This window comes from Amblyomma americanum, chromosome 10 (genome assembly GCF_052857255.1).
Source record: "Amblyomma americanum isolate KBUSLIRL-KWMA chromosome 10, ASM5285725v1, whole genome shotgun sequence".
Taxonomy (NCBI): Eukaryota; Metazoa; Arthropoda; class Arachnida; order Ixodida; family Ixodidae; genus Amblyomma; species Amblyomma americanum.
The window spans coordinates 112,245,587-112,272,860 of record NC_135506.1 but is presented as its reverse complement, the minus strand read 5'-3'; the positions used below and the strand labels follow the sequence as shown (position 1 = coordinate 112,272,860).

General features: G+C 47.4%; 1 protein-coding gene and 1 long non-coding RNA gene across 3 annotated transcripts in view; both read right to left on the bottom strand.

Moving 5' to 3' along the window:
* LOC144108635 (uncharacterized) overlaps positions 1-13,323 on the bottom strand; it is a 30,070-nt gene extending 16,747 nt beyond the window's left edge. Inside the window, exons 1-3 of the mRNA XM_077641822.1 lie at positions 13,229-13,323; positions 11,449-11,559; positions 2,532-2,716 (exon numbers count right to left, since the gene is read on the bottom strand). Of these exons, the coding sequence (XP_077497948.1) occupies positions 2,532-2,684 (153 nt within the window). The 5' untranslated portion in view covers positions 2,685-2,716; positions 11,449-11,559; positions 13,229-13,323. The remainder of the gene's footprint in view (positions 1-2,531; positions 2,717-11,448; positions 11,560-13,228) is intronic.
* A 3,085-nt stretch (positions 13,324-16,408) lies between these two features.
* LOC144107046 (uncharacterized) lies at positions 16,409-24,458 on the bottom strand. Of its 2 annotated transcripts, none has more exons than XR_013309197.1 (3): positions 24,373-24,458; positions 19,110-19,148; positions 16,409-16,450 (listed from the first exon to the last, which is right to left on the bottom strand). It is a non-coding gene; the product is annotated as an uncharacterized LOC144107046 (long non-coding RNA). The 2 variants fall into 2 exon arrangements; XR_013309198.1 differs by having other exon boundaries at positions 16,409-16,447.
* Between the last annotated feature and the right edge of the window lie 2,816 nt (positions 24,459-27,274).

Below are 27,274 nucleotides of genomic sequence, written 5' to 3'. Positions count from 1 at the left end.
TTACAATAAGGAAGGACGTCGGGCAAGGAGACACGATCTCGCCAATGCTATTCACCGCCTGTTTACAGGAGGTATTCCGAGGCATGAATTGGGAACAGTTGGGAATGACAGTAAATGGAAAATACCTAAATGATCTGCAATTCTCTGATGACATTGCCTGCTGAGTCACTCAGGAGGTGAACTGCAAATCATGATCAATGAGTTACACAGGCAGAGCAGAACGATGGGTCTAAAATTAACATGGAGAGAACCAAGGTAATGTTCAACAGTCTAGCAAGGGAACAGCAGTTCACAATTGGCAGCGAGAGCCTGGAAGTTGTAAACGAATACGTCTACTTAGGGCAGGTAGTGACAGCAGATCCGGATCATGAGAGGGAGTTAACTAGAAGGATCAGAATGGGGTGGAGCGCTATGGCAGGTTCCCTCAGATCATGAGTGGCAGTTTACCAATTTCCCTCAAGAGAAAAGTGTACAACAGCTGTATCTTTACGGTACTCACCTACGGGGCATAAACGTGGAGGCTAACGAAAAGAGTTCAGCTTGAGTTAAGGACAACGCAGCGAGCCATGGAAAGAAAAATGATAGATGTAACGTTAAGAGACCGGAAACGGGCAGAGTGGGGGAGGGAACAAACGTGGGTTAATCATCCTAGTCGAAATCAAGAGGAAAAAATGGGCTTGGGCAGGGCATGTAATGCGAAGGCAAGATCCTTTAAGGGTAACGGAGTGGATACCAAGACAAAATAGCCGTAGCAGGGGGCGGCAGAAAGTTAGGTGGGCTGATGTGATTAAGAAGTTTGCAGGCAAAGGGTGGATGCAGCTGGCAAAGGACAGGGTTAATTAGAAACACGTGGGAGAGGCCTTTGGTCTGCAGTGGGTGTAGTAAGGATGATGATGATGATGATGATAATGAAGTACCTGCATTTCTTACTATGCGCGTATTACCTATGCCCTGCATAGCACAACTTTGAAATGCAGAAATTAATTTTATGTAAGCATATTTACTGCTCACGTTATCTGTGACACTTGCGTGATATAGACAGTTCAGTAGCTGTAGATAATTGTCTATTCAAGGCGTATCAGGCCGAGGCCTATAGACTGTCCATAAACAAATGCCTACAAAAGTGTGAGCCCATACACGTGTAGACCCTCTATGGACAGTCCTCCTGTGTCTATTGGACATCAAGCAGAGTTTTGTCTTTAGACAAAAATGCAAATCGTGTAAGGCCATGAATTCATAGATCGCCTATACACTGTCATAGGACTGATCTATGCAGTAACAGAACTCTACACACTGTGTGGAACGTGTAAAGAAATCTTTGTAAGTGTTGAAGCACCATGGCGCAAAGTGTTCGTCGCTCATGACGATTTAAACAGTGCGTTGAGCGAATGCTCCAGGATCACACACCTGGCCTAGTTGGTGGTTTCCGAAACAATGAAACACTGTACCAACGCGAAGAGAGAAGGAACGAAGGACGCGTTCGTTACGTCTACTCTATCGTCATCCTCTTCGCGCTGTCTCATCGTGTCAGCAGAGTTCCAAACTTATTATCTGCATGGTGTAACTAAGTCATTAAATTCACAGGATTAGGCCCACTTAGTGACGGGAAGGCGGAGCAAACTCGTCGAACCCCTCTACTGTCTAGAACGGTCGCCCGCATCTTCGCGCGGAAGGAGCTACTAAATTGGGCGTGATGCGACGCCTCTCTCAAGGCAATATTCGGCTAAGATAACGTAAACACATGTAAAATAACCTGCTTGCTGTCCTGAAACAGAGGCATACATCATGGCTTGAGAGCCGTGAGGAAGTGCTTGCACACGGCTTGTTACAGATAAGGTAATTAGCAGGTTACAAATTCTCGTCCATGAGTTCTTCCCGGAAATAGACTTTTACCGAATCTAAACTTCAAGGGCTGCAGTTCACTATTCTGTTCCCTGCGCACTTAAAACTGTTTGGCCACGCTGGCTTGCCTCTCGACATAGGTCCCTGTTTAAGCCAACGTAAGCGAGTTCTCGTACACTCTTAAATCTATCAGAATATCTCTCAGCAAACTGAAATAAACCATTTTAAAATAGCAGCCAGCAGTGACAGTAAGCATCTTTAATAGTGGTAGCAGCGGTGGTAATAATTAGCAGTAGTAGCAGTAATGCAGCTAGCAGTACCAGCAGTAGTATAAGTGGAAACAGTCGCACTTGTTAGGTAGTGGCACTGCTGTAGTGGATGTCATATGGACCATACATACGGCAATAGAGAAAACTACATGAATGCAGATGGAATCGCTTGTCCATTTGTCCAACACGAAAAAAATTCGGTGAGCAGTGCGGTAGTAGATCTGCGTAGATTACTCTTAAATGACAACCCTCGAGAAGAGCTCGCTGAAAAATCTGTTGTGTCATATGCAGCTTATTTTACAACGTAGGGACATAAATTTTAGAAAAATAGAGAAATGTGTCGTTATGGAACCTTTCTCGCTCTTCGCCCGCGGTTGACATCCATTTGGTGCTTCTCTTAGTGCCAGTAAACAGCCGTACCTTGAGGAAGATCTCGTACGACACCTCTCCGGCCTTGGAGACGATGGTGCCATCGCTGACGACGACATGCGTGAACACGATGATGTCGCAGATCTCCTGCTTGATGGGAAGCATTTCCGCCGTGTGGCCTCCGCGTCCGAAGGTGCATACCATGTACCCGTAGCCCGTCGAAGTTGGCCGTTTCGCTGCATAGGTGAGTCTGTTAAGCACCCATCAAAGCAGGCACGCGACAAGGGCTGCCAGACTTCATGCCACCCATCGAAACAAAGGAGTAATGGTGTTAGTTCGACCGCTTCTAAACTGTGGTTCTTCAATCCTAAAAAATACAAAGGTCACGCTGCGAGCGAGAGCTATCAGGAATGTTGCTAGTTTATTCGGGAAGCGAAGAATGTTTTCTTAGTAGATCACTTACAAGACGCCGACATAATAATACAATCCCACTATTCGGAATAACTACAAAGTTAAGGCTGCAAACCATAAACGCCGTGGAATGTTCATGCAAGGATGACATTTTCATCATGACCATGCATCCAGCCGCAAGTCTTCCGTAGCAATACCTGCCGCTTGAAAATGTACTTAGAATCTCTGAAGTCAATGCGCACTGTCCCACCGGAAATGGCTACTACTAACTGCAGGCGCTTACAGAAACTGAACTGACAATTTGCTGGAACAGGATTTACATCCGGTAAACAGCAGATACAGTACGTACAAGCGTAGTTTTGCTGAGCATGGACAAATATTTTCCACGCAGTGGTCCAAATGTTTGAGGATCGCTGGGGTAAATGCGCTCTATATCGAGGAGAGGAGGTCCAAAAGTGAAATCGTAGCATCGAAAGTTTTGCACCTTAAAAGGGTCAAATGTGAATCAGAGGACAACTCGCTTCATTAAACTGTGCCTTAAAAGTTTCACCCGTTAAAAAAAGCGGATTGATAACTTTTGCGTTTTTGAATGAATAACAAAATTCATTTATCTAAAAAAATGACATGATCACCGGGCTAAAAATTTCGAACTTTAGGAATATAACTAGCTTCATTAGTAACACGCAAGGACTTCGCCACGGAGTAAATCCAGCAGAATATGTTTTTTTAGGGCGTGTACCCGAGGATACTTAGAAGTACCTTTGGAACTTTCGGACTTCAATTCCTTCTCACCATTCACTACCGTTGTTTCTCGTAGGCAAATGATGCCACAAGTTTTGCACTGAAAATGTATGTGGCGAATTACCGTCTTATTTTTCCTTCCCATTACGTTACTGATGGGATATGAGCGCGCTTCTGAAACAATGTTTTCTTGATCGTACAAGGCTTTTCCATCGTAATTACTAGGAGCCTAACTGCATCCACTGCTGGACAAAGGCCTCTCCCAGAAGCCTCCAATCAGCTCTGTCCTCTGCCAGCTGCGCCCACTCTTTCCACGAGAACTTCCCAGACAGCCTCCCCCTTCTACCCGGCTACGCTTGCTTTCTTTAGGAATCCACTCCGTCAGCCTCAAGGACCATTATAAAGAGGATCAATATCATTCCGGTACGTTCCACATATTCACGCATTGCGTATACAAGGTAGAAAGTTTTGAAGCCAAAAGCTTCACTACGCGGGTCAGATCCGAGCTTCGCGTGAGCCGAACTGGTGAGTTATGCGCATGCGCGAAAACGAGTGATGTCACGCGCCGCGCAGGTGGTCGCTCCTCACCGCTGCCGTGCGCTTTCGGCGAAGCCACGCGCTACTGCACATGTGCGTCATGTGCATGCGCAAGGAGACAATATAATGCGCTTGCAAGAGAACAGGCGTGCGCACTCAGCATGGAAGGGAAGGAGAGTGCGGCTGCTGCTAGACTACGCAGAAAAGCTGAAAAACTAAATTCGGCCGATCAAGAAGTACTCGTTTGAGAGTTGGCTGCACAACAGCGAAAAAATGATAGAGCCAAAGCTAAACGTGCAGCCGAAACGCCTGAACAACGGGAAATGCGCCTTGCTAAACTACATCGGAAAGAAGCCGAAAAGCGTGTCTTGGCCGCATCTTCAGCCAGGAGCAGCCAAGCGAGTGAGGAAGAGGAAACAAGAGAGCTAGAACAGGAAAATCCCAAGACTCGTCGTTACAAGCTTTTCGCTTGTATATCAAGGCTTAACCAGAGCTAAACTACTGCCTAATTTTTTTTAGCCCAATGTCCCCACCTTCGCTCAACACATTGTTGGTTACGTGCTCCTCACCTGTCATTTTTGTAGCGACAGCTACATTACGATAGCATTCCGTGCCTTCGGCGTGGCGGCGCTGCCACCCTGTGGCTGCGCCGCCACGCGGTCACGTGGTTGGTCACGTAATGCGGAGCAGCTGCCGGCGGTGCGGCGCAGTGGCTGATCACGTGGTTCGTGACGTGGTTGGTCACGTCACCAAGTTCCACTCTGCCAGATGCAGCTATCGCGTCACTCCAGGTTTAACAAGAGCTAAACCACCGCCAATTTTTTCGTTTAGAATTTATTGCAAGGCTCTGTTTCTTTATAGGTACCAGTGCGATATTGACATCATCAGCACAATACCTCTTGCCACTGGCATCATAGTTATTTGAGCGACTGTAGAAACCTGTGTGTACAATTCATCGTCTACATTTGACTGTCGTATCTATATTTGTAGTAACATTGCAATGTTTGTCTCTTAGTGCATTACTCTTATTTTTTTTTTCATGCCTAACTTTCTCGTTACCCTTTGTAAAGAGCAAACTTAATCCTCTCGGATTATACTTCCTTTTTTCGTTCATGCTTACGCTTATTGATTATGATTTATACTTGTGCCAGTTTAATTTTATCTACGGGGTTGAAGGTTTCATTCGTTGGTAGTTATAAACAAGATCTTTCGTCTCCTGAAAAAGCTTCCGGGTGTCTTGTTCAGCTTTCGTACCCCGTAGAGTGCAACTGCACACTGCGTAATTATATATGTCAGAATATCGTTCACAGCTTATCATGTAATAGAGCGCACAGCAGGAAGGGACACTAAGAAGAAAAAAGGCCTGCATTACATGGCAGAGCAGTATTATATAAAGCACAACTTCCCACTAGCCTTACGTTCTATGCCATCGTTCAGTACTCGTGCGTATTCGCCCGCACTTAACCGCGATATCTGTTCTTACGCGACGTATTTAACTCCTCTACCTTTCTTCTTATACAGCAATTTACCCCTAACTCATAACGTGGTTCATCCTCACTAGTTTCTTACGTGCCCTGTTCAAATAAAGGCTTACTCGAGACCTTAAAACACTACTGTCGCTACGTCAAACCTTTTCTACCACAGTGGTGCCCGGCTTATCACCGCAGTCGTAATGCGCAGGCGCGCAAAAACGAATAAAAGGCGTGCGCCGCAACCAGCGCTGGGCTTATCTCGACCAGCCACGCACCAACGAGCATGTGGGAATAAACGTCGTTTCTTCCCTGGAAACTTGTCTGCTCCTTCGCATGAACCACGCAACACTACAACTGGCGACGAGGATGGGATTTGAAGACGTCGTTCTTCAGTTTGGAATGCAAGTGCTTCCGAAATTCACTCCGTGAAGAAAACTGTCTTCTTGCCGTGCGCGGAGCCTGTGACTGTCGTCATGACTGAGGCCGAGGCAGCAGTGACGCACTTTGCTTGGCGACTGGGCCAGCTGGAACCCTTCGACGAGTCCGCCAGCGATTGGGCTTCGTTACGAAGAGCGGCTTACGTCGTTCCTTATTGTCAACGGAGTACCCGACGACTACAAGGTACACGCCTTTTTGAGCATTATCGGTCTGAAGACCTACGGATTGTTGCAGTCATTAACTGCTCCAGAACTGCCATCTACGAAGAGTTTCGAAGACCTCAAGAAAGTTTCGAGCGACCACCTGTCCCCGAAGCCGTCCGTCATTGGAGAACGGGCCAAGTTTCACCGGAGGTGTCAACGAGAAAGCGAGTCCTTATCTAGTTACGTAGCCGAGCTTCGTAAACTGTCGCAAACGTGCGAGTTTGGAAGCGCCCTTGAAGAGTCCCTTCGGGACCGCTTCGTGTGCGGCTTGCTACGAGGAGATATTCAGCGAGTGCTTTTCACGGAAGATAGCAAGCTTACGTTCCAGAAAGCGATGGAGCGGGCTCTTGCAATGGAAGCGGCTGAAAAGAGAGCTGCTGAGGCACGCGGCACCGGCGCCGCAGTCGGCGATGTGCACAATGTGCAAGCTGAGGCGCATAAAACATGCAAAAGCTGTTTTCGCTGTGGCTCGCCAAAACACAGGAGTGAAGCATGCCCACGCTTGGACGCAACCTATTTCAGTTGCAACAAAAAAGGTCGTACCCAGAGAGCCTGCCGAAGCAGTGGTAAGACTTTTTCTAAGAAAAAGCAGATGAAAAGGAAAGTGAAGATGCTGGCGGTTGTGTTGCGGAAAGCTTCGACCCTCAGTCTAAACGGCGTGTCGGCAGCTCCAAGCGACCCTGTCACCGTACAGATGACCATCTACGGCGTCTTGGTGAACATAGAGCTAGGCACGGGTGCGGCTGTTTCCGTCATGTCAAAGACGCAGTTCCGTCAACTCTTTCCTTCTGCCGTACTGGAGCCTACTACAGTTCAACTTCGTACCTACAGAGGAGCAATGGTACGACCCCAGGGGGTCTCTTCGGTCAACGTGCAGCACGGCGACCTTTCTGCAGCTCTTCCACTCTACGTCGTAGACCACAAGGGACCACCTCTACTGGGCCGGATGTGGCTCCACGCCGTCCGGCTGGAGAGCGCGAAAATCTAGAACCTGAACAACAATACAAGGGCAGACACCTCTGCTCGTGTCAGTGTAAAAAAGAGGCTTGACGCATTGCTGGCGAAGTACCAACACCTTTCCAAGGACGAGCTAGGCACCATAACAGGAAGAGCGCGCCGAACTTCATCTTGAACCTGATATGAAGCCGAGATTCCTAAAGGCCAGGAATGTTCCGTTCCCGCTGCAAGAAGCTTTCGACGCTGAATTGGCTAAAATGGAACAACTGGGAATTATATCGCCGGTTACGACGTCAGAATACGCTACGCCTGCGGTACCCGTAATCAAGCAAGATGGTAGCATACGGATTTGCGGCGACTAGAAAACGATCGTTAACCCGTGCCTTGGTGTCGACCGCTACCCATTACCAAAGGTAGACGACCTGTTCACAACCTTGTCGGAAGGTAAGCTTTTCTCGAAGATTGATCTCAACCGGGCCTATCAGCAAGTGGTCATGTCTGAGTCGTCAAAAACAATACCTCACGTTGAATACGCAGAAAGGATTGTTTCCTCTTAATCGACTCTCGTTTGGAATTTAGCCCGCACCTGGGATTTTCCAAAGAATAATTGAGACCATGCCGAAGGGCTTACACGGGGTTTGCTGCTACCTAGACAACATTCTGGTGACTGGTAAAAATGACAGAGCATTTCACCAATCTGGAAGCTGTGTTAAAATTTCTTCAAAGAGGCGTTCAGGTAAAGAAAGAGAAGTGTTCGTTTTTTCAACAGGAGCTTCGCTACCTCGGACACAGAATCGGCCCACAAGGCATCTCGGCAACGACGGAGAAGGTTGACGCACTCCTAAATACACCATCCCCTAAAGACAGGCAGCAGCTTCAGTCGTTCCTGGGAGTCGTCAATTTCTACGGAAAGTTTCTTCCTAACCTAGCAATGCTGGTGCACCCATTTTTCAGGTTGCTACGTAAAAAGGCCCCGTGGTGCTGGGATGAGTGTTGCCAGGCGGCTTTCACCAAGATAAAAAGCTTACTAGACTCTCCGCCGATTTTTGCGCACTACGACCCGTGCAATCCTTTGCAGCTATCATGCGACGCATCGCACTATAGTTCAGGCGCGGTTCTTATGAATTAGATTATGGCAGCACAGCGCCAATCGCTATCGCATCGCGTATCTTGACCGATGTCGAAAAAAAATACATCCAGCTTGAGAAAGAGGCCCTTGTGATAATATTTGGTGTTAAGAAGTTTCATTTCTACGTTTACGGTCGTTCGTTCCCCTTTGTCACCGACCATAAACCGCTTCAGACAATCTTGGGGCCAACAACCGGCATTTTGACTATCTCAGCAGCGCGTTTGCATCGCTGGGCTGTCACATTGTCAGCTTACGGTATTCGCTTATCTTCGCAAAATCAAGCGAGAATGCTGAAGCCGATTTCTGTTCGCGCCTGCCACTACCAGTGGTGAAAGGCGAAACCCAGGAAAGAGAGGAAACTTTTTATTCATTGCGGTTGAAATCAATGCCAGTTTCAAGCAAGGACATTTCTCGAACAACAGCTCGGGACCTCTTGCTTTGTACAGTGATAGATTTGATAAATGTGGGGTGGCCGGCGTCTGTGACTGAAAAAGATTTGAAGCCTTTTTTTTTAAAGACGCGACGAGCTCACAGTTCACCAAGGCTGCATCATGTTCGGGATGCCAGTGATCGTGCCGGCAAAGTTGCGCAACTTGCTGCTGGACGAACTCCACGAAGGGCACCCAGGCATCGTGCGCAGCAAGCAACTGGCGCACAGCTACGTGTGGGGGCCGTCCATCGAGGCGGACCTCGAGCGTAATGTCAAGGCCTGCGTAAGTTCTCAAGAACAACGTTGCGAGCCGTGCAAAGCGCCCCTGCATCCTTGGTCTTAGCCGACAGCACCATGGCAGCGCGTACGTATAGATTTCGCTGGCCTCTTTTTGCACGCAATGTTCCTTGTAGTCGTGGACGCGCACTCCAAGTGGCAGGAAGTTTCTTATGCGCTCGACTAGATCGGATGCTACAGTTTACAAATTGAGAGAGCTGTTTGCGCGGTTTGGGTTCCCAGAAACCATTGTCACTGATGACGGCCCGCAGTTCAGTTCCGATGAGTTCATGCTTTTTGTAAAAGAATTGGGCTGTCGTCACGTGCTTACAACACCGTATCATCCCAGCTCAAACGGGCTTGCAGAGCGTTTTATTCAGACACTTAAAAACGCTCTTCCTAAGTCAAGCGGAGAGGACACATTACATCCGAGGCTTCACAAGTTTTTGCTTACCTATCGCAACTCTCCCCATGCGACAAGTGAGTCACCAGCACATTTATTACAAGGACGACGGCTGCGAAATCGACTCGATGTTGTCAAGCCAGCGGTGGGAGGAAGGGTTGCATGTAATCAGTTCAAGGAATCCGTGGCTCGCCCACGTCGTGACCGTGACAAAGCAGTCGGTGACCAAGTGATGGCTGGCACTTATCGGGGCAGTCCAAACTGGCTTCCTGGTATTGTTGTGGGGCAGTCCGGCCCTTTGTCTTTTACCGTTCGTGCTACCACAACCAGAGGCAGTTTCACCTGGCGTCTCCACAAGGGCCAGATGCTCGCGCGGACCACAGATCCGGACCGCAAGGCATCTGACCAGGAGGGATAAAAGTTCCTGGCGTCTCCACCAAGCGTCGACGCAGTGACATCCTCCGCTCCTACCACCAGCGACCCTGCCGTTTCGCAAGAGGTTCAGACGGTGGGTGCAAGACGCTACCCGACTAGAGACGTTCGACCACCGGACAGATATCAAGCTGGAGTTTAGCTTGTTAAATTAGCCAGTATAAAAGGGGAGGGATCTGGTGTCCGGCTTATCACCGCAGTCGTAATGCGCAGGCACGCAAAACAAATAAAAGGCGTGCGCCGCAACCAGCGCTGGGCTTTTCTCGACCAGCCACGCAGCGACGAACATGTGGAAATAAACGTCGCTTCGCCCCTGGAAACTTGTCGGCTCCTTCGTATGAACCACGCAACACTACAACCACATCTACATTCATTACGATGCCGGAAAGGACGCACAATATGGAGCATACTTCTTACGTTAGAGGTAATAGCTCGCAATTCGAGCTATTCCAACTTCAATTGCACTCCCCTTGTTGATGATGATTATGGATTTTTATGGCGCAAGGGCGTCTATGGCCAAAGAGCGCCATGGCACAAGGTATTTTTCGATTACTCAAGGTGGAGTCAAAGACCCATTTTCAAAGCATTTCACCTTTTACTAGCCGAGCACCAGACCAGGGGAAAGCTTGTACCCATTGTATCACCGGTAGGTACACGGCGGCACTGGGGATCGAACCCCGCACCTCCCGCATGCGAGGCGGATGCTCAACCACTCGGCCACCGCTGCGGTCTGCTCTCCCCTTGTATATGGAAGGAGTAACTCATGATTAGAAGCTATTTGGTGTTGCGAACTCGACTAATCATTGCCCCCCTGCTATTCCTAGAACATAAGCCATAGTGCCCCCCTGCCTGCTTCATGCCCACCTTGGAATTGTCGCCCATCTGTAAAGAGTGCTGCGTTCTTATTTACACGCTGCAGATTCCACATATTCATATAACCTGAGACCTTCCCAGTAATGCTTAGAAGTTGGTCCATGCTTCCAGCTTTAACCTTGTTGATCAGGCATCTTACTGAGTCATCGCTTCTTTGTCAGTCGTGATAGCAGAATACGTTCCACGAGTTTGCTATCGTATATGACTCATTTCTCGTAATCCCTATATGTCCTGTGGCATCCCCATTAATTCCCTCTAGCTCCACGAACAGCAGTGCTAGGCTAGCCTCACTCGAAAAAGTTCCTGCATTAAACTCTTCCAGACTGAGTGTCCAGCCACGGCTTGCCCGGATAGAAAGAATCCTACCACCCTACGCTACGTCAGAGTTCTGACCGCTGCCTTGGTCATTTGCTCCGGAGGGGGGTTAAATGGTGTATTCATACAGGAGGTGGTGTCAAGCGATCAGTGGGGACACGCGAAAGATGAGCAATGCGAGAGGCTTTTTACTGATTGCATTGCAGTAATGGGAGCCCACGGGTAGCTTACTCGACTCTCGCATTCTTGTGCATCCCCCGATCAGCGGCATATCTGTGCAAGGAACGATGGGCGCCCAAGCGAGCGTTCTCGGTTAGCAAAGAGCGCTGATGAGAGCATTCTTTTACGCACTGGTGGTCGTCGCCGGCGACGTCCTGGTCGCTTCGGTCACCGGCTTGCGGCTCTTTATGTACACAGGCGCGCTGGTGTCCGCCTTTCGTTTTTCTTGCTGCCCAGCCGACGCTGCGACGCGCCACAAGAGTTTCACTTGAAACACCCGTTCCTTATGAACTCACTCAGGCTTGTGTCCATCAATAACGTTTCTGTAGAACCGGACGCCAAACCGACATCAAACATGGTTCGAACGGCAAGAATTGGCGTTGTTTATTGGAAATAAGTTATTAGGACGCTTAAGCTGCGCCTTAAGAGTAGACGTGGCAAAGCCTTTTCTTTCTTTTTTTATTTTTTTAATTACTGCAACATCGTACACATCCCCAACACACTGTGTTTTATTTTTTTTGTTTTATTGGGGTTTAACGTCCCAAAGAGACTGAGTCTATGAGGGACCCCGTAGTGAAGGGCTCTGGAAATTTTGACCACATGGGGTTCTAAATTTAACGTGCACTGACATCGCACAGTACACGGGCCCCTATAATTTCGCAACCATCGAAATTCGACCGCCGCGGCCGGGACCGAATCCGCGTCTGTCGAGCCAGCAGCCGAACGCCATAACCACTGCGCCACTGCGGTAGCTCCTAACAAACTTTACTGCCATACACGCCACAACGCATTCACTTGTCGCCCCTGAAATACGCTTGGACCAACAACCATTTGCATGCCAGAAAGGGTCATCATATGTGTGTACTGATGTTGCAGTAAACTAAAAAAGAAAGAAAAGGCGCAATCTCGTCTACTCTTAAGGCGAAGCTTAAGGGTCCTCCTAATTTCTTTTCAACAAAGCACGCTACCCCCAGTTTTGCCATTCGAATTATGTTTGGTGTCTGGAAACAGACAATAAAGAAAAAAAGAAACATTCTTTGCGGCATACGCATTGCGTGCCCGCGTGGTTATGCAGAGGACCTGCGTTCGAGCCCCAATGCCGGCGAATTTATTTTCGCATTTTTAAACTTCAGGGAATATTTTCGTCACGTTTTCGAGACCTTCCTGTCAATCCTCTGTCATGGCGACAGCTTTTCGTCGAAACGAGCTCTATACACTATCCCGTAAAATATCTTTCCCAGTGAGTAAGAAGGCCTCAAGGTAAACACAAAATTCTGCTTAGGCGCACCGCGTTACTTAGCCTAAAAATCTGTCACTTCAACTCAACCTTCTTATTACACGTTGATTTTCGCTGCTCTTGGGCAACATTCCGGTGCACCTATTCCCACTTATATTTACACATCACGGTTAGAGGAAGGCTGTGCCAGGAGTTTCTGTTTACATATTTGCGCACAACTGAGCACTTAGCTTCTTGTGCACGCCAGACTCCGCCCTTACTTAAAACACCTCACCTTGTGCAGGGTGTACTTTAGTGGAATCTACCAGTTGTTTAGGGCGTACTGAAGTGACAGTTACGAATTGTGTAAGACGCGCTGAAGTGATAGTTACGAAATGTTTGGGGTGTATTGAAGTGATCGTTACGAATGCACGTCGGCGGAGGTGCCGCATGCGCCTCTTTGCAGTTGCTTATTTTCACAAGGCTATTTCGTACGGTTCTTAAATAGCGACGGTGGGTAAGGGAGACAGAATTGCTTTGCATGCTAAAGGTTTCCTCTCCTTTTGTTCACCACCAGGTAGAAAAACAGGAAGGTGAAACTCCTGAATGCTTTATGAACTTCCGCTTGAATACCCTTCTTCGTCATCACTGTCAATGCGCAGTCTTAAGATCCTCTTGAGTGAGATTTGTGCTTACAGGACCTAATGGCGATGTACAGTCCGCACAGGAACAGAAGCAACAGCAGTAGTATGAGGATGATGAGCGCGTACAAGTAGCGCCTCTTGTCAGGCGTTTGCCTGCGATTGCGAGGGTAATAAAAATTGTAGAGCACTGCAGTCTGTTCCATTGTAAAAATGCGACAGAAGTTCTGTTTGAACGTCAGCAACTTGTTTTTCAAGCCATTGTTCTCACGTGACCCTTTATTACGTCGGCAACTTTTTGCAAGTCATTGTTGTCACGTGGCATTGATCACATGGACATCGGGGGGCGTCAACAACTTATTTTTTTGCAAGTCATCATTGTCTAACATCTGTACATTTCCCCAACGCACGTTACCGTCGTACACACCACAACGCCTTCACTTCATGCCCTTCTAACGCCTTTGAACCAACGTCCCTTCGTGGCATATGCGTTCCGCGCCGGCCTGGTACACAGTGCGCCTAGGTTCAATCAGTAATGCCGGCGAATTTCTTTTTTCGAATGCTCACTTGCGTGCGGGAACTCTCTGATGACACGCTCGGCCGGCTCAGTTGAATGTTTCCTTATTCGTAATGAGGCATAAGACAGTATACGTATGTGTCACCACGTGGTGTTCACTTACAACCGCTTAATAATTTGATATAATTTCTTCTCTCATGTTATGTGTCCATCATAACAACCGAACGACGAATGTAGCGTGAAAGGTAGTATAGATCACGTGAGTCATGAAAAAAAGTGCAATATATTGACTGATATGTCGTTGGTTGTCATTCAGGCTTTTCTGGAAACCGGGCTTAAGCGTTACAGTGAATTAAAACTGAGTAACAGCAATTACGCTGCAGCTTTCCACCTTTGACGTCAAAGCCATCTTTCGGTTCTTCAAACAGGAGCAGCGCCGAGAAGAAATCCAATTACAAATTGCTTAGCGGCAGTAAGGGAATTGTTAAACCTCGAAGCTTCTCAGCCCTATGACTACGATCAAGTGAATGCTAATGCGGTAATTACTCCTTAACTGAGCTTACTGATCGTTTCTAATTGCCTGATTCAGGGTGTGAAATAAAATATCAACGCCTGCACTCTGCACGCGTGTCGCGCACAAACGTTGTTTTAACTAATTGCCCAATTTAGCTGAAAGAGGCAGTGATGCTATGGAGTAAACAAAAATTCTAGTGACGGAGGTCAGTGCTATGTCTGTACTAATTCTAATCCTGTGGCACCCCCACAGTGTCCTCCTCGGAAAGAGGGGAGGCGGAACCAACTCGGCCAACCAGTCTGAGTTCTTAGATAACTGTGAGGTTTGATCCCGGACGCCGCGGTCGCACTTCGATGGAGGAAAAATAGAGAAAAGCCCTCGTGGTAAGTGCACATCACAGAACGCCAGGTTGTCTACATTCCACCGGAGCCCTCGACTACGGCATCACTCGTAGCCCACTTGTCGCTTCGGGACGTTAAACGCCACAATTTAATAACTAATGTTTTACATAACTGTGTAGTCTCTTAAAGCGGTTCTCACTGTACGGCATATATTACACGCACTCCATGCTGCCTCCCTCAAGTTCGTCCTGAAGCGCCACCGGTAAATGGCCACAGGCAACGCAGAGGAAAGCAGTTTGCAAGCTTTCTGATAACACGCATTGAAATAAGTAAGAAAGCATGATTGTGATGCCACTGGCAGCTTGTACATTGCTACGTTATTGCGCCAAGATTTTCTTCACGTTGTTTAATGGCTTCATGCACAGTAGCGCCACTGTTTAATGGTCTGTTTTGAGGAAACCTGCTTCATGCTGATCAATATAATACTTACTTCTCTTCCGCTGATGGCGTGAAACGAAAGAGCAGAAAATACCATGAAAGTCACTTGTCAAAAGATGGGAGCATACTACGACTTCTTTTGCAGTGAACAGGCTGCAAGCAGAAAACAGAACAAGTGCTGTGCCAACTGTCAGAAAGCGGAAGATCGCGTTTCGATCATACCCGACTTGTCCGTATCTACGTGTGCTACAGAGTCGCTTGCTTTTTCCAAATGTTCAAGGTCGTGGCGCATAGGCAACCAAATGTATAAGTGCTACCTTTTTTTTTCTCTGATTTAATTCTCCTAACCATTTTTTGTAGCGATAGCTACACCTCTTCGTCCCTTCAGCGTGGAACCACTTGAGCTCCGTGGCGGCGCCGTTGGTCACGTGGGTTGGTGAAGTGGTGCGCAGCAGCTGCAACAAAAAGCTGTGCGCATGCGCCGTGTCAAGTGGTACGAAGATGAAGAAGGAACGCCCAGCGAAACGGAGCGGCGAAAGACTGGCTTTGACTGAGCGAGTTCCACTCGGCCAGCTGTAGCTGTCGCGTCACTCCAGGTTTAACCAGAGCTAAACTTCCTCTCTGTCTCTACTCGAGCTTTGACCAATGAATTGGCTCGCGGTAATTTTATATCAATAATCAATTCAATAAAGAGCTAAAGCGCTTCTTGCGACCTCTTGAAAAGAGTAACCCGCTCTGTAGTATTCTATTCCATTTATTGAGGTCCTTTGTTTCGAGATGCAAAAAACGGCCCTGCGCTGTGGAGTTCGCAGGTTCGCAGGTAATCTACTTTTAATCCGGAACTCTCTCCTACAGGGGCCCTTCTTTTGAACGTCTTTCAACCACTCCTTCAAACCTCCCTTCACGGTGCATGTCATGCATCTAGCGATGGTGGGATAATTATTTGCATGGTTATTTCTCTCCCCAAACATCATTTTTATTTTTTTTTTATTTGCCGCATCGGCGATTACGTGAATTATAAATAGCTCGCAGTGTTGCATGCACATTAAATAACTGCGAAGCATTGTTGCGCTTATCGCCGGAAATGGGCGTGTTTAATTCGAAGAAATAACATAAGGTACCATTAACAGAAAAATTATTATCAGTGCCCCAATAACTGTCACCCAAAAGCGAATATCTGCGACGCAGAGCATTTCAGGCAATCGAACCATAATCCACCATAACCAGCATGTCTATCAAACACATAACAGTTAACTAATCGAATGAAATGCTCTTTTATGAGTGGCAGTCTGTGTGGACTGCAGACCACCTGAATGACATGCTGTATAGTCTGCAGCTGTACGATGAAGTTCCTGCTACGGCGTACTAGGGCGACAGCGGAAATGTCCCGCATGCAGCTACTGCTTTTAACGCCTCAGTACTTACCGGTTACAGCCGAAACTCCTGTCGAAAGTCCTGTGGATGCTGCTGAGAGAAAAAACGAAAGTGCGCATTGAAGCGGCAGCACACAGGAATGTTTGAAGCTTCATAGGAATTGCATTACGGCATGTCGCGCAAAAACTCGCCTGTTTATTTTTTTTTTACCGGGCGTAGTAGTGAACCGGCGTGTCTTCGCAACCGACACTTCCATGCTGACCTAAGTCCAAGTCGGCACATTGATGGCGGTACACTCGCGAGGCCTATCGGTATTCACAACTGCGGTAGGCTAGGTAAAAAATATCGGTGCCATCAATTCGCCAGAAATGCAGAGCCACCTTTTTATGCTGCCTATGATAATAATAAATCATTTCTTGTTCAGTTTAATTTTTGTACTTGATTCTAACGCGAATTTAACATTTAGACGATTTTTTCCGGAAAAAAAGGTGCGCGTTAGAATTCAGTAAGTATGGCAAACAATTATTTGTGATTGTACATAAACGCTATTGCCTCTAATCTTCTGCCAACGCTCTACTCTGAACAGTAGTGATGTGCTGCGGTGAGATTGCTGATGTGGTGGAGGACTTCAAAATTCTGTGGCAAAATTTTACATTTTTTCCGGCGGTTCAGTCAAGTTCTGCAAACCATATTCTTCCTTAGAAACACTGTTTAAAGAGGAAAATCGCTCCAAGTAGTGGCCACTGTAGTTCGGAAATGCACAAAGTTATACAAAGCTTCTATGAATGGTTTAAGTTGGCCGTCGTCTCCTTTATTCGTCTTTCTACAAAGCAAAATAATTTTTTTAATGCAGCTGGCCACGATAAAAGCGTAAGAAATAGCCATAGTAGTGACTCATTTATAGCAGTAGCTTTTGCCCTGCATTGTCGACGCCGCTTCGTCTCTAGCCTTTCCGCTGCGAATGTATCGGTGGCTTCAGTGCTCATATCAGACTTTCTCAGAGGCTTCATGACCAGCGAAAAGGACTCAGATATAACTAAACAATTGCAGGGCTGTAGACGCTAGCGGGAATCACAAGCTAGTAAGGCTGCACTCACATCCGAGGGGAAGTTTTCTCCGCATCCAGCGAAACACGGCAGGGTGTAGGTAGCTTAAGAAATTTGTGATACTACCGCATATCTTCTCAGACGAGAGCATGGCTTGAACCATATGTCAGTCACATAAAATTGCTTTCGTACAGTGGACTTGCGATAGCAACAAATAGGCATTCGTAAAGACGTGCGCGTGTGTCGCCATCTGTAGGTCTCAGCGGTGTCTTGACTCGTTTTCTTTTCTCTTCTGGGGCTAATAATATTTGTCGGTTGCAAACTTCCGTACATTTTCATTCCGGTGTCCGATGCGGGCGTAGAGTTTTTTTTTTCTTCAGCCTTAGAAAAGCACCTTTCTTCAGGCACTGTGCGAAACGAAGTCTTTTAGCACGCAGAAAGCCAGAAAGATGCCCCACAAACAACCTTTAGCCTCTACATTAAGTTCATAGGCAAAGCTCAGTAATTTCACCCCGCTATGTAGCACTGCCCTCAAGTGGCACTAATCCACTTAGCGGCATTTGATACATCCCAGCGAGATGTGCCCTCAAAAAGATATTGAAGCAGAAGACAACCTTGGTAATAGCGCGTGTACTTAAATATAAGAACTATGTCGTCTTGGTTTTGGTTCTTAGCGCTCGTCCCGTCTTCTGTCTGTCGTCTTTGCTGTGTTGCGCTACAATGTATATGCAAAACCAACTAGACCATATTTTCGTTATATAAAGAGAACGCCTTTTTTTTACAGCGAAGCTGTTACAGTTTAGGTTTAGCAGTAGAGCCCTTCATTCTGCCGTTGGATCTGTAGCCGCAGCCGCAATATCCTAATCACTTACGGAAATAGATTAATTTACCTTAATTGAATAGAATATCATTTAATGTATTTCAATTCAATGGTCAAGACCTACCAACCGTACTATGTGGTAAAAGTGAACGGAAAAATCCCCCTCTCCAAATTTAGCGTACAGGAAGGAGAGACCATGACGAGGGTCATGACGCAGAAGTCATGGCCAGGGCCGGAGGAATGCTCAGCCTGAGGGTGGCTATGTGACTTAACCAAAGCTATAATAGCTTTCACTTTTTCATGCGCGAAGCTGGTAAGCCTAGCTTTAAAAATTCGTTTACTGAGCTCAGGCAAGCAGCATGGCTACGTCCTCCACTGTGTATTATTTAGGCTTGCTCTCTGTATCACAGTTCCAACGGTACTGAGTCACACTTCAAACAGCGCGTACTCTTTCTGTACGTGAGTAAGTGGGCGATCATAAATAATAATAGACCGCAGCAGCAGCCTAGTGGCTTGAGTATCCGCCTTGATGCGGAAGGTGCGGCGTTCGATCCGCAGCAACGAGGGGTACCCCCCGGCGACACAGCAGCTGCAACCCATCCCTTGGCTTGATGCTGGGCTTCGTGAGGATGAACTACTGCTTGGGCAGTGGGTCCTTGACCCACCTTGAGAACACGAAAACGCATTGTACCATGTCGCTCATGGGCCACAGATGCCCTTGCGCCATAAAAATTCATCATCATCATAAATCATAACAGCTCCGGCATATTCGGTGCAGAAGGTGCTCTGTTCCCGAAACCGTACAAGGCAGTTGCGTCTCACCGCAAATTTGGCAGCCATAAAGAAATTATTCGATATCTGTCAACGGATAAACGTTTCTTCTTACCTGTCGTGTCGCCCGACGCAGTCGCTGGGCTGCGGGCTCCTGAAAGAGAAAGAGAAGGAAAAATTGTCACTGCGCTGCCTGCAAACGTCCGCCACGGCTGCGCTTGTCGCTACACAATTGGAACGCATACGGAGCAACTATAGCAAGGGTCACCGGTTGCGGCGATCATCAGTGCCGCCTTCGGAACGTTCCGTGCCATGGGGGAAGTGCCTGCGTTCTACCAAACTACCAGTATTAACCGCGATCGGCAGTGGTTTATAGAAACGGACAACTGGCTTTCGCTACACATTGTGCTTTCTTGAACGAAAAATATCAGTTAATGACTAGTTCTGGCCCTTTACTAGAATCGCCTCTATTCGTATTGTAGTTTCGCACTGCTTTTGAATATCACTTCCGCAGCCAGTGGTTCTAAACAAAATTTTGACCTCATTAAATTGTTCAAGGCACCTTTTTGAACGCAACTCCTCATGTAAAGCCCTCACCCAAGGGCCCTTGAGGGTTTTGTAATGACAAAAACCTTTAACCACTTAGTTCCGCACCTATCACCTGTGCTACGCTGTGCAAAGAGCGTGTATAAGTTTTATTTCTGTTTTCAAAACAACATTAGTGCAAAACACAATTGCGGAAAATGTCGTTTATAACACGCTTGTCAAAGAGAAGTAAAAAAAGAGCTGAAAGAAATTCACCAGGCCTTCTTAAACATAAATTCATGCGGAAGTTAACTTAAATGGCAAAGTAGCCTTAACCTTACCTGGCCGTAATGCCGCATTTGCAGGTGATACAGAGTTTATTAACTTCTGCACTTTTTCTCCTGTTGGCGCCTGCGTACTTTCCCGTAGTTTTATCCTTCTAAGACGTTGGGAAATCTGCCGGGTTAGCTAAATTTAATCATGTCCTAAATGTCTGTTTTATAAATCTCACAATTTTTTTCATATTTTTTTTTCAGTGAAGAGAGCATTGTTCATGAATCCAGGAAATTTATTTTATATCTCACGTTTGAATGCCTTGCATTATGTGGTTTTAGCTCCTGTGAAAGTTTCAACAGCTGCATTGTTACATAGAGTGCGAAGCGCGGCTTGTCACAATCCAGCAGCTGCTACTTTCGATTTTATTGAAAAAACTGGCGCAACCGCTGCTATTAATTAGGGGCTAATCATCAACTTAAAACTGCACCTTCTTCACACAGAAAAACGAACAGTCAAGCGCTTACAGCAAACATTACAGCATCTGTTTTTCCTAAAAAAATTATTTCTGGAGATAAGCCTTTACCCGCCGCGGTGGCTCAGTGGTTAGAGCGCTCGGCTACTGATCCGGAGTTCCCGGGTACGAACCCGACCGCGGCGGCTGCGTTTTTATGGAGGAAAAACGCTAAGGCGCCCGTGTGCTGTGCGATGTCAGTGCACGTTAAAGATCCCCAGGTGGTCGAAATTATCCCGGAGCCCTCCACTACGGCACCTCTTTCTTCCTTTCTTCTTTCACTCCCTCCTTTCCCCCTTCCCTTATGGCGCGGTTCAGGTGTCCAATGATATATGAGACAGATACCGAGCCATTTCCTTTCCCCAGAAAAACCAATTATTATTATTATTATAAGCCTTTAAGCCAGCTTCTCGCACTGCGCGCTTCAGCGAAGTTCTAGTTCTGCCTTTTCGACAAAGTACAAAGTATTTGTAGCGACTTGGCGGCATTGCTTGAGAACAAGCCGTGCGATAAACCGAGTGCTGAATCGTTCTGCTGGTCTTGCCCCTGAGATGGCTATAGACTGTGCAACAACAGTGCGTTTCCTACCTCTGCTGGGTTGATGCCGCCAGGCGTACGTTCCCTAGGCATCCGTTATCATAAAATGGCGCACGATGTGCTGCCCTGCTCATTGTTTCACGAACGATTACTCACCGCGTTCGTTATGTTCAAGAAAATAATCGTATTTGTGACATGAAGGCTCCTAAATTCATCTGAAGAAAGATTTCACGGCTAGGTTCAGTAATTCTTTCAGGAAAAGCTAGGTGTTTCTTATGCACAAAATTGTGTACAAAGCGCGCTGAAGGTTCAACGATGCTGTAAGAGACTGTGCAGCTCAAAAGTAAATTTTTGTGTCCTGAAGTGTTATGGCCAAAGCTGTACTTTACTGCCCTAAGGGGAGCGGGCGCGTTGGTGTAGGTTTCAAAGATGTAGTGCACAAACAGACTTGCCTCCGCCATTAAAAATGCCGGCTAATATTTGTCCTAATCGCATGATGAAGTGAAGAATTCAGTTGTACTGAAACAACTTAATCTGGCTACAGATACTGTGTGGGAAGCGGAACATTTTTTTATTATTCTTTCTGTTGTTGTTTAGCGTTCTTCGTTTTGCCCGGACTAGGCACGTGGTACGAAGATCTCAAAAAACGTGCTGCTTCTTTTACAAAGCTCATAGAGATGTCATTCCGAGCAACTTCCCTCCAAGTTGCAAACGGATGTCGGCAATGTCCTCATCTGTTAAACCATGACTAACTTCCGATGGAAATATCAATGACAAATCGCGCTCTTTAGTCAGAACGAACTTGAGGCTGTTTTTAAAACATTTCACGTGAGAAATTCAAATGCTAGTCCACCAAGGCGCCGGTCCGTCAGTCACGGAGTCCGGGCCATGGCAGCTTAAAGTATTCGAAAAGCCAAGTAGGCCTCGAATCGAATAATTTGCTTTGGGAGAACACTGAACCGGCATCTGCGCTAAGTCAAGAATAATGTAAACAATAATACCGTTCATAATTTAACGCCCAGTTCGGCCCCTGAAGTAACAGCTTTTCTTTTCGTTATCATCTCCTGTGCACTCCCCACAGACGTTAAGTCTACCGGGCATTCCGTGGGACTATCGGAAAGGGACCTTTAACGCCATCTGCTGCCTCTCGTCTTTTCTGTCGCGCTATATGCATTCCCAATAGCCTTTCACATGTATTTATCGGCATGCGCTACGTCGGACTTTTCAGAAAGTGCTACTGATATCCAGCCTGGCAAGCGCATCCTATACAATTTGCGACTCAACAATTCCGGCACATGCCACAGTGCAAGTTCGCGAACCACTTTGATCAAGTCGCCAATTACACTGCACATAATGATTACGATATGTCTGTCCCGCAAGTCTTTTAGTTTTTGGCCCTGTTTATAGAGAAGGGGCAACTTTTCCACATAGACAGATTTTTGGCACCGCAAGACGGGCACGCAGACGAAAAGAGGATTGGACCAAGTGGTCACTATCAACTGAGCCATGCATATTAGATGCGCAATGCACAGTAAAGGCGTTACATTCGTGGTGTACCACTGTCTTCAGAAGGTTGCTTATTACTATGACATCGATATGGTGTTTCCAGCAATAAACAATCTAGGAGAGTCTGTGCTGCCATTGAAAGATTTGAGAGATTGAGGGAGAGAAGGAATCATTCCGCTCCCTATGTGGTTTATTGTTGCGGGGTGGTTCATCTTATTCGTTTAACTTCCGGGCTTAATTATACGGCACAGACCGGGTGTTGTCGCAATGTTTACATCAGAGAACTGGAAAGGTAACCTGACTGTGGTCCGGGCATAAGTTGAAAGAGTATGTAAACAGCCAGAAGGGCACATCACTATATCTTGAAACTCGCGTTCTTTGCAAGCACAGAGACAAGGCAGCCCGGGAGATTATGAAAGCCTTAGGAATAACAAGGTTCGCTTATAAGTGTGCGGTAAGCCACCATTGTTGCTGCTGCCCGCCGAGTTTGACTATCTTAAAAAAAAAGAACACCTTGCTCTTGCGATTGCTTTTGATTCGCGGTGCTGTATTTATTACTAGTACTTTCGCTTGTATGTTCTTGCACCATGGCCTGTACTGAGCAAGCAAAGCTATTCGTATATAATAATACATCTAATAAAATTTGCTCAGTTTACGGCTACCACTGTGCCCTGTCCTTTCTTTTTTGCCTGTCTGTCTTGTGGTGCCACCACAGTCTCGTTCCTTACCAACTCACCCAAATTTCCACCCTTTTAACATAAGCCATCGAAGGGTTGGGAGACCCTCAGACTTCCCACAGCTCGCAGTCTCCTACCATCGGAGGAGTCGCAGGAATCTGCGCGATACCTGTCGAGAAAAGGCGTTTTCTGGAAAGCTAGGACTTGCTCTCCGAGGGCATCCACATTGCACAGCAGTGCAAGAAATCACCACAGGCAGCATGGTAGCTCGCCGCGACAGGGCAGCCTGCTACCTCGGATGATGATAAAGACCGATTGAGATTATTCAGATTTACATTGAGATGACCTGGGTTGAAGCGGCGCTTCAGCAAGAAAGTCAGCTTGAGTCACGCTCACGGCCTCTGTACACCAAAGAGCCAATAGAAGGAAGTTTCTGTGGATTCTGATTTAAATCGCTCCAACCTAAAATAGGATATGAACAAGTGCGGCGATTTAGATAAACTGAATCCTTCCCTGCCAGGCTCCCCCTCAGCAATGTCCAGTTTTTGCGAAGCAGTTTCTATACACAATTATGATGAAAATGACGCGTTTAACAAGCAGATAAGCAGTAGTTGGTGGCCGCTCGCTGCGAGATTCTGGGCGCCATAACTGTTTAGACTGCACGCAATAAAGCGTCCGTTTTACCGCATTCCCTACCGTTCACTGTACTTTTTATTGGTTTTTGGAGAAAGGAAATGGACACCCGAACCGCGCCGTAAGGGAGGGGATAAAGGAGGGAGTGAAAGAAGAAAGGAAGAGAGAGGTGCCGTTGTGGAGGGCTCCGGAATAATTTCGACCACCTGGGATCTTTAACGTGCACTGACATCGCACAGCACACTGGCGCCTTAGCGTTTTGCCTCCATAAAAACGCAACCGCCGCTGTCGGGTTCGAACCCGGGAGCTCCGGATCAGTTGCCGAGCGCCTTACCACTGAGCCACCGCGGCGGGTGTTCACTGCATACAGTCAGCCAATCGTAGTCAACCGCAAACATCATGCGAGAACCCCGCTTTCCTGTGTACGACAGAAACAGCTGTTTTCCGTCACAAATACCCAGAAAGAAAACAGGGCAGTCACTGACTGTTTGTTTCTGAAACGTTTGATGCACATCTAGACTGCCATTAAATATAACTGGCGCCTGCGCGAAAAACCTCCCGGTCATACCGTCCTAATGTGACAGGCGTCGAACAAGTCACGATTTATAAACTCACTTGATTAAGCATCGGTGTGCGCCAGACCCTTTTTTGCTTTTCCGAAGAGCATAGCACAAGCCATCCACAATAAATGCTTGTTCGTACAGAGAGCTTACCTTCCGTGGTCATCGGCGGTTGAAATTTTTGCGGCCCGAGGCTCTTCAGGCAAGGCTGCCGGAGAAATTACGCTTCTTTCTTTTCTTTCTTCAAAGCCATTTCAAAGCCATATGCGAGCATGCATCAAGAGAGAGAGAGAGGGTTTATTGATAGGAAAAGGCAGAGAGGTTGGCCTGAAAAATAAATATCTGGCCTGCTACTCTGCTCTGGGGGACGGGAAGAGGAGAGAAAAGAAGGTCACGATGGGGGACGATGATGATGGGAGGAGGCAGATGAAAAAAAAAAGGCACACTTTCTGACATCACAAACGCGAGACAAGGTCCGTGTCGCTCAAAAAGCGTGAGAGCGCTCGCGTTGCCTTTACAGTTCTAAAACTATCTGGCCAAGCGCCGAGGATCAAATCCTCAGAGAGGAGCGATGTGTCCATAGGCTTCAGAGCAGATGCGAGTATGAGTCTTTCACGTGCATACGCCGGACACGCCACTAAAACATGTTCTATAGTCTCTAGCATGCCACATGTGGTACATTCCGGGGAGTCCGCTTGTCCTATTAAGTGCAAGTATTTGCGCGTGAATGCCACGTTTAAACGTAGTCTACGGATAACGCATGCAATAGGGCGAGGTATTCCGCGAGGAACTGAAAAGGTCATCGTCGGATGACCTTTTCAGTTCCTCGCGGAATACCTCGCCGAAAATGCATTTTAGGCATTCAGTGATCATATATAGCGCAACACTAAACCACGTTAACAGCCGCATCTTGCTCGAAAAAATGTTTCTCATTTTTTTCGCTCGTTGATGTTACCTTGTGATAACCCTTTATTCAATTTGCCTGGCTGCGCCTAAACACTTTCGTGCATTCGGTGTGGGCAGAATTTATTGCATGAACCTCAGTTTGAAGGTGCAGAGATGCCATTTTCGCCAATGTCTAAAGGTCAGACCTCACGCTGTGAGCCGCTTTAACTGACTTTGAAAAGCTCTCGGAGACAAAAGTGCATAGGACGCGTGAGCACTGGCCTAATTACGCCGAATAGGCGCGTCTCACGCTATTTATCACCCGAAATAACACGCGCACATCCCGCACCCAGGGTTCTCGCCTGTGCGCGTGTGCTGCTGTGTTTTCCTTGGTGTCGGTGCAAATAGCGAGCTTCACGATGAGTCGAGAAGATGTAGTGGCTACCCAAGTGCACGGCTATTATCATGAGGCTTTGCATCATGTTGCGACGGTGTGAAAGCATGGCGTCTAATTAAAAAGGGTAGCTGAAAATGTTGGCAGGTCGCTGACAATGGTCAAAGATTGTGAACAATGTAGACGCAATGCTCCGTAAACATACTTTTTTTATTCGACAGCATTAGAGCCCTTATGTGAACAAGAAAACCGGCAGTGTCCTGCGATTCTCACCCAGAGAGTGCAGAGGATAAATTCGACTGGAAAGGAGGGAAGGGTGTCACGTGATGCGCATTTGGAAGGCTACCAGGTGTGGAGAGGGATGAAGACTGGCGGAAATAAAGAGGAACAAGGCGTAATATGTGACGCAGTACACAGCGCACCTGGCGCTCGGCCACTCACAGAGGAGGGAGAGTGGCGCCTCCTCTCGGCAGAGATTGGCTTCTGTGGTCAGTGTTCGGGCGCCCGCACAGCGCAGGCGCAATTTGTTCCTCAAATAGTCCTGGTGTGCGACGGGCGCTCCATAGTAGTTGGCACTGTTCGCTCTTCGGCAAGACCGAACGCATGTTACACGCTCCGTACTCGTTAACGGGGTCTGTTCTTCACCAAGTCTGGACGTGTGTTTTTGTGGTGCGCTGCTCTTGTGGTTCATGAGCTGTGTCTATCGCATTTCAGTCTTATGAACTTTAAGAGACCGGAAGTGGGAAGTGGGCTGCGTAGGGCATGCAATGTGAAGAGAAGATAGCCGCTGGTCCTTAAGGGTAACGGAATGGATTCCAATAGGAGGCAAGCGTAGCAGGGGGGGGGGGGGGGGGGGCGCGGGGCAGAAGATTAGGTGGGCGAATGAAATTAAAACGTTTGCAGGCATAGGGTGGGCGCAGCTTGCAAAGGACAGGGTTAATTGGAGAGGCATGGGAGAGGCCTTTGCCCTGCAGTGGGTGTGGTCAGGCTGATGATGATGATGATGATAATAATGATGATGATGATGATGATGTTGTTGTTCTTGGAGGCATTATCGTACATAAGAAAGGTTTTCGACAAAGACGGATTGGACTTGTCTATCAGGCACCCCACTACAGGAAATTCCGAGTGTAAAAATCTTTGGCTTAATGATTCACCAATCAGGATCAGCGACTGCATGGCTTTCTCAGGCAAAAAGGCAAGTTATTCAGACTTTGGGTTTGATTAGAAGAAATGCTTCTAAAACTTGTGGCGCAGGCTCGTTTGTTGCACGGCAATTGGTGAGGGCAATTCTGCAGCCACGTATTGTTTATCAAGCCGAATTTGAACATCTTGCAAGAGCCCAATAGGATCGCCTTGAGGCCGTGCACCGAGAGGCTATGAGGACCATTACGTGCCTTCCCCACATCACACCGGTCATAGCTTTACAAAAGAATGCGCAGCTCAATACCATTGATCAGCTGGTGCAGCAGCGCCGTTAAGCGCGCAGCCTTAAGGCCAGTCTATCGCACTCCACGCATACACTGAGGACTAATGCAACGTCACACTCCATTCTTCAGCCGTCAACGCCAGTTCTTCCCCCATGGAAGTTTGTACAGCTGATTGACAAGCCAACAGATAATCGCCGGCCAACATCAGCTAATTCGGCATCGTTGCTTCGCTAGAAATTTGAGAAACAAGGTGCTTGCCTGCCTGAAGGATCCATTGTTGTCTACGCAGACGCAAGCATACAAGACTGCAAAGCAACAACAGCTATCTACTGCCCCTGCAGACTTG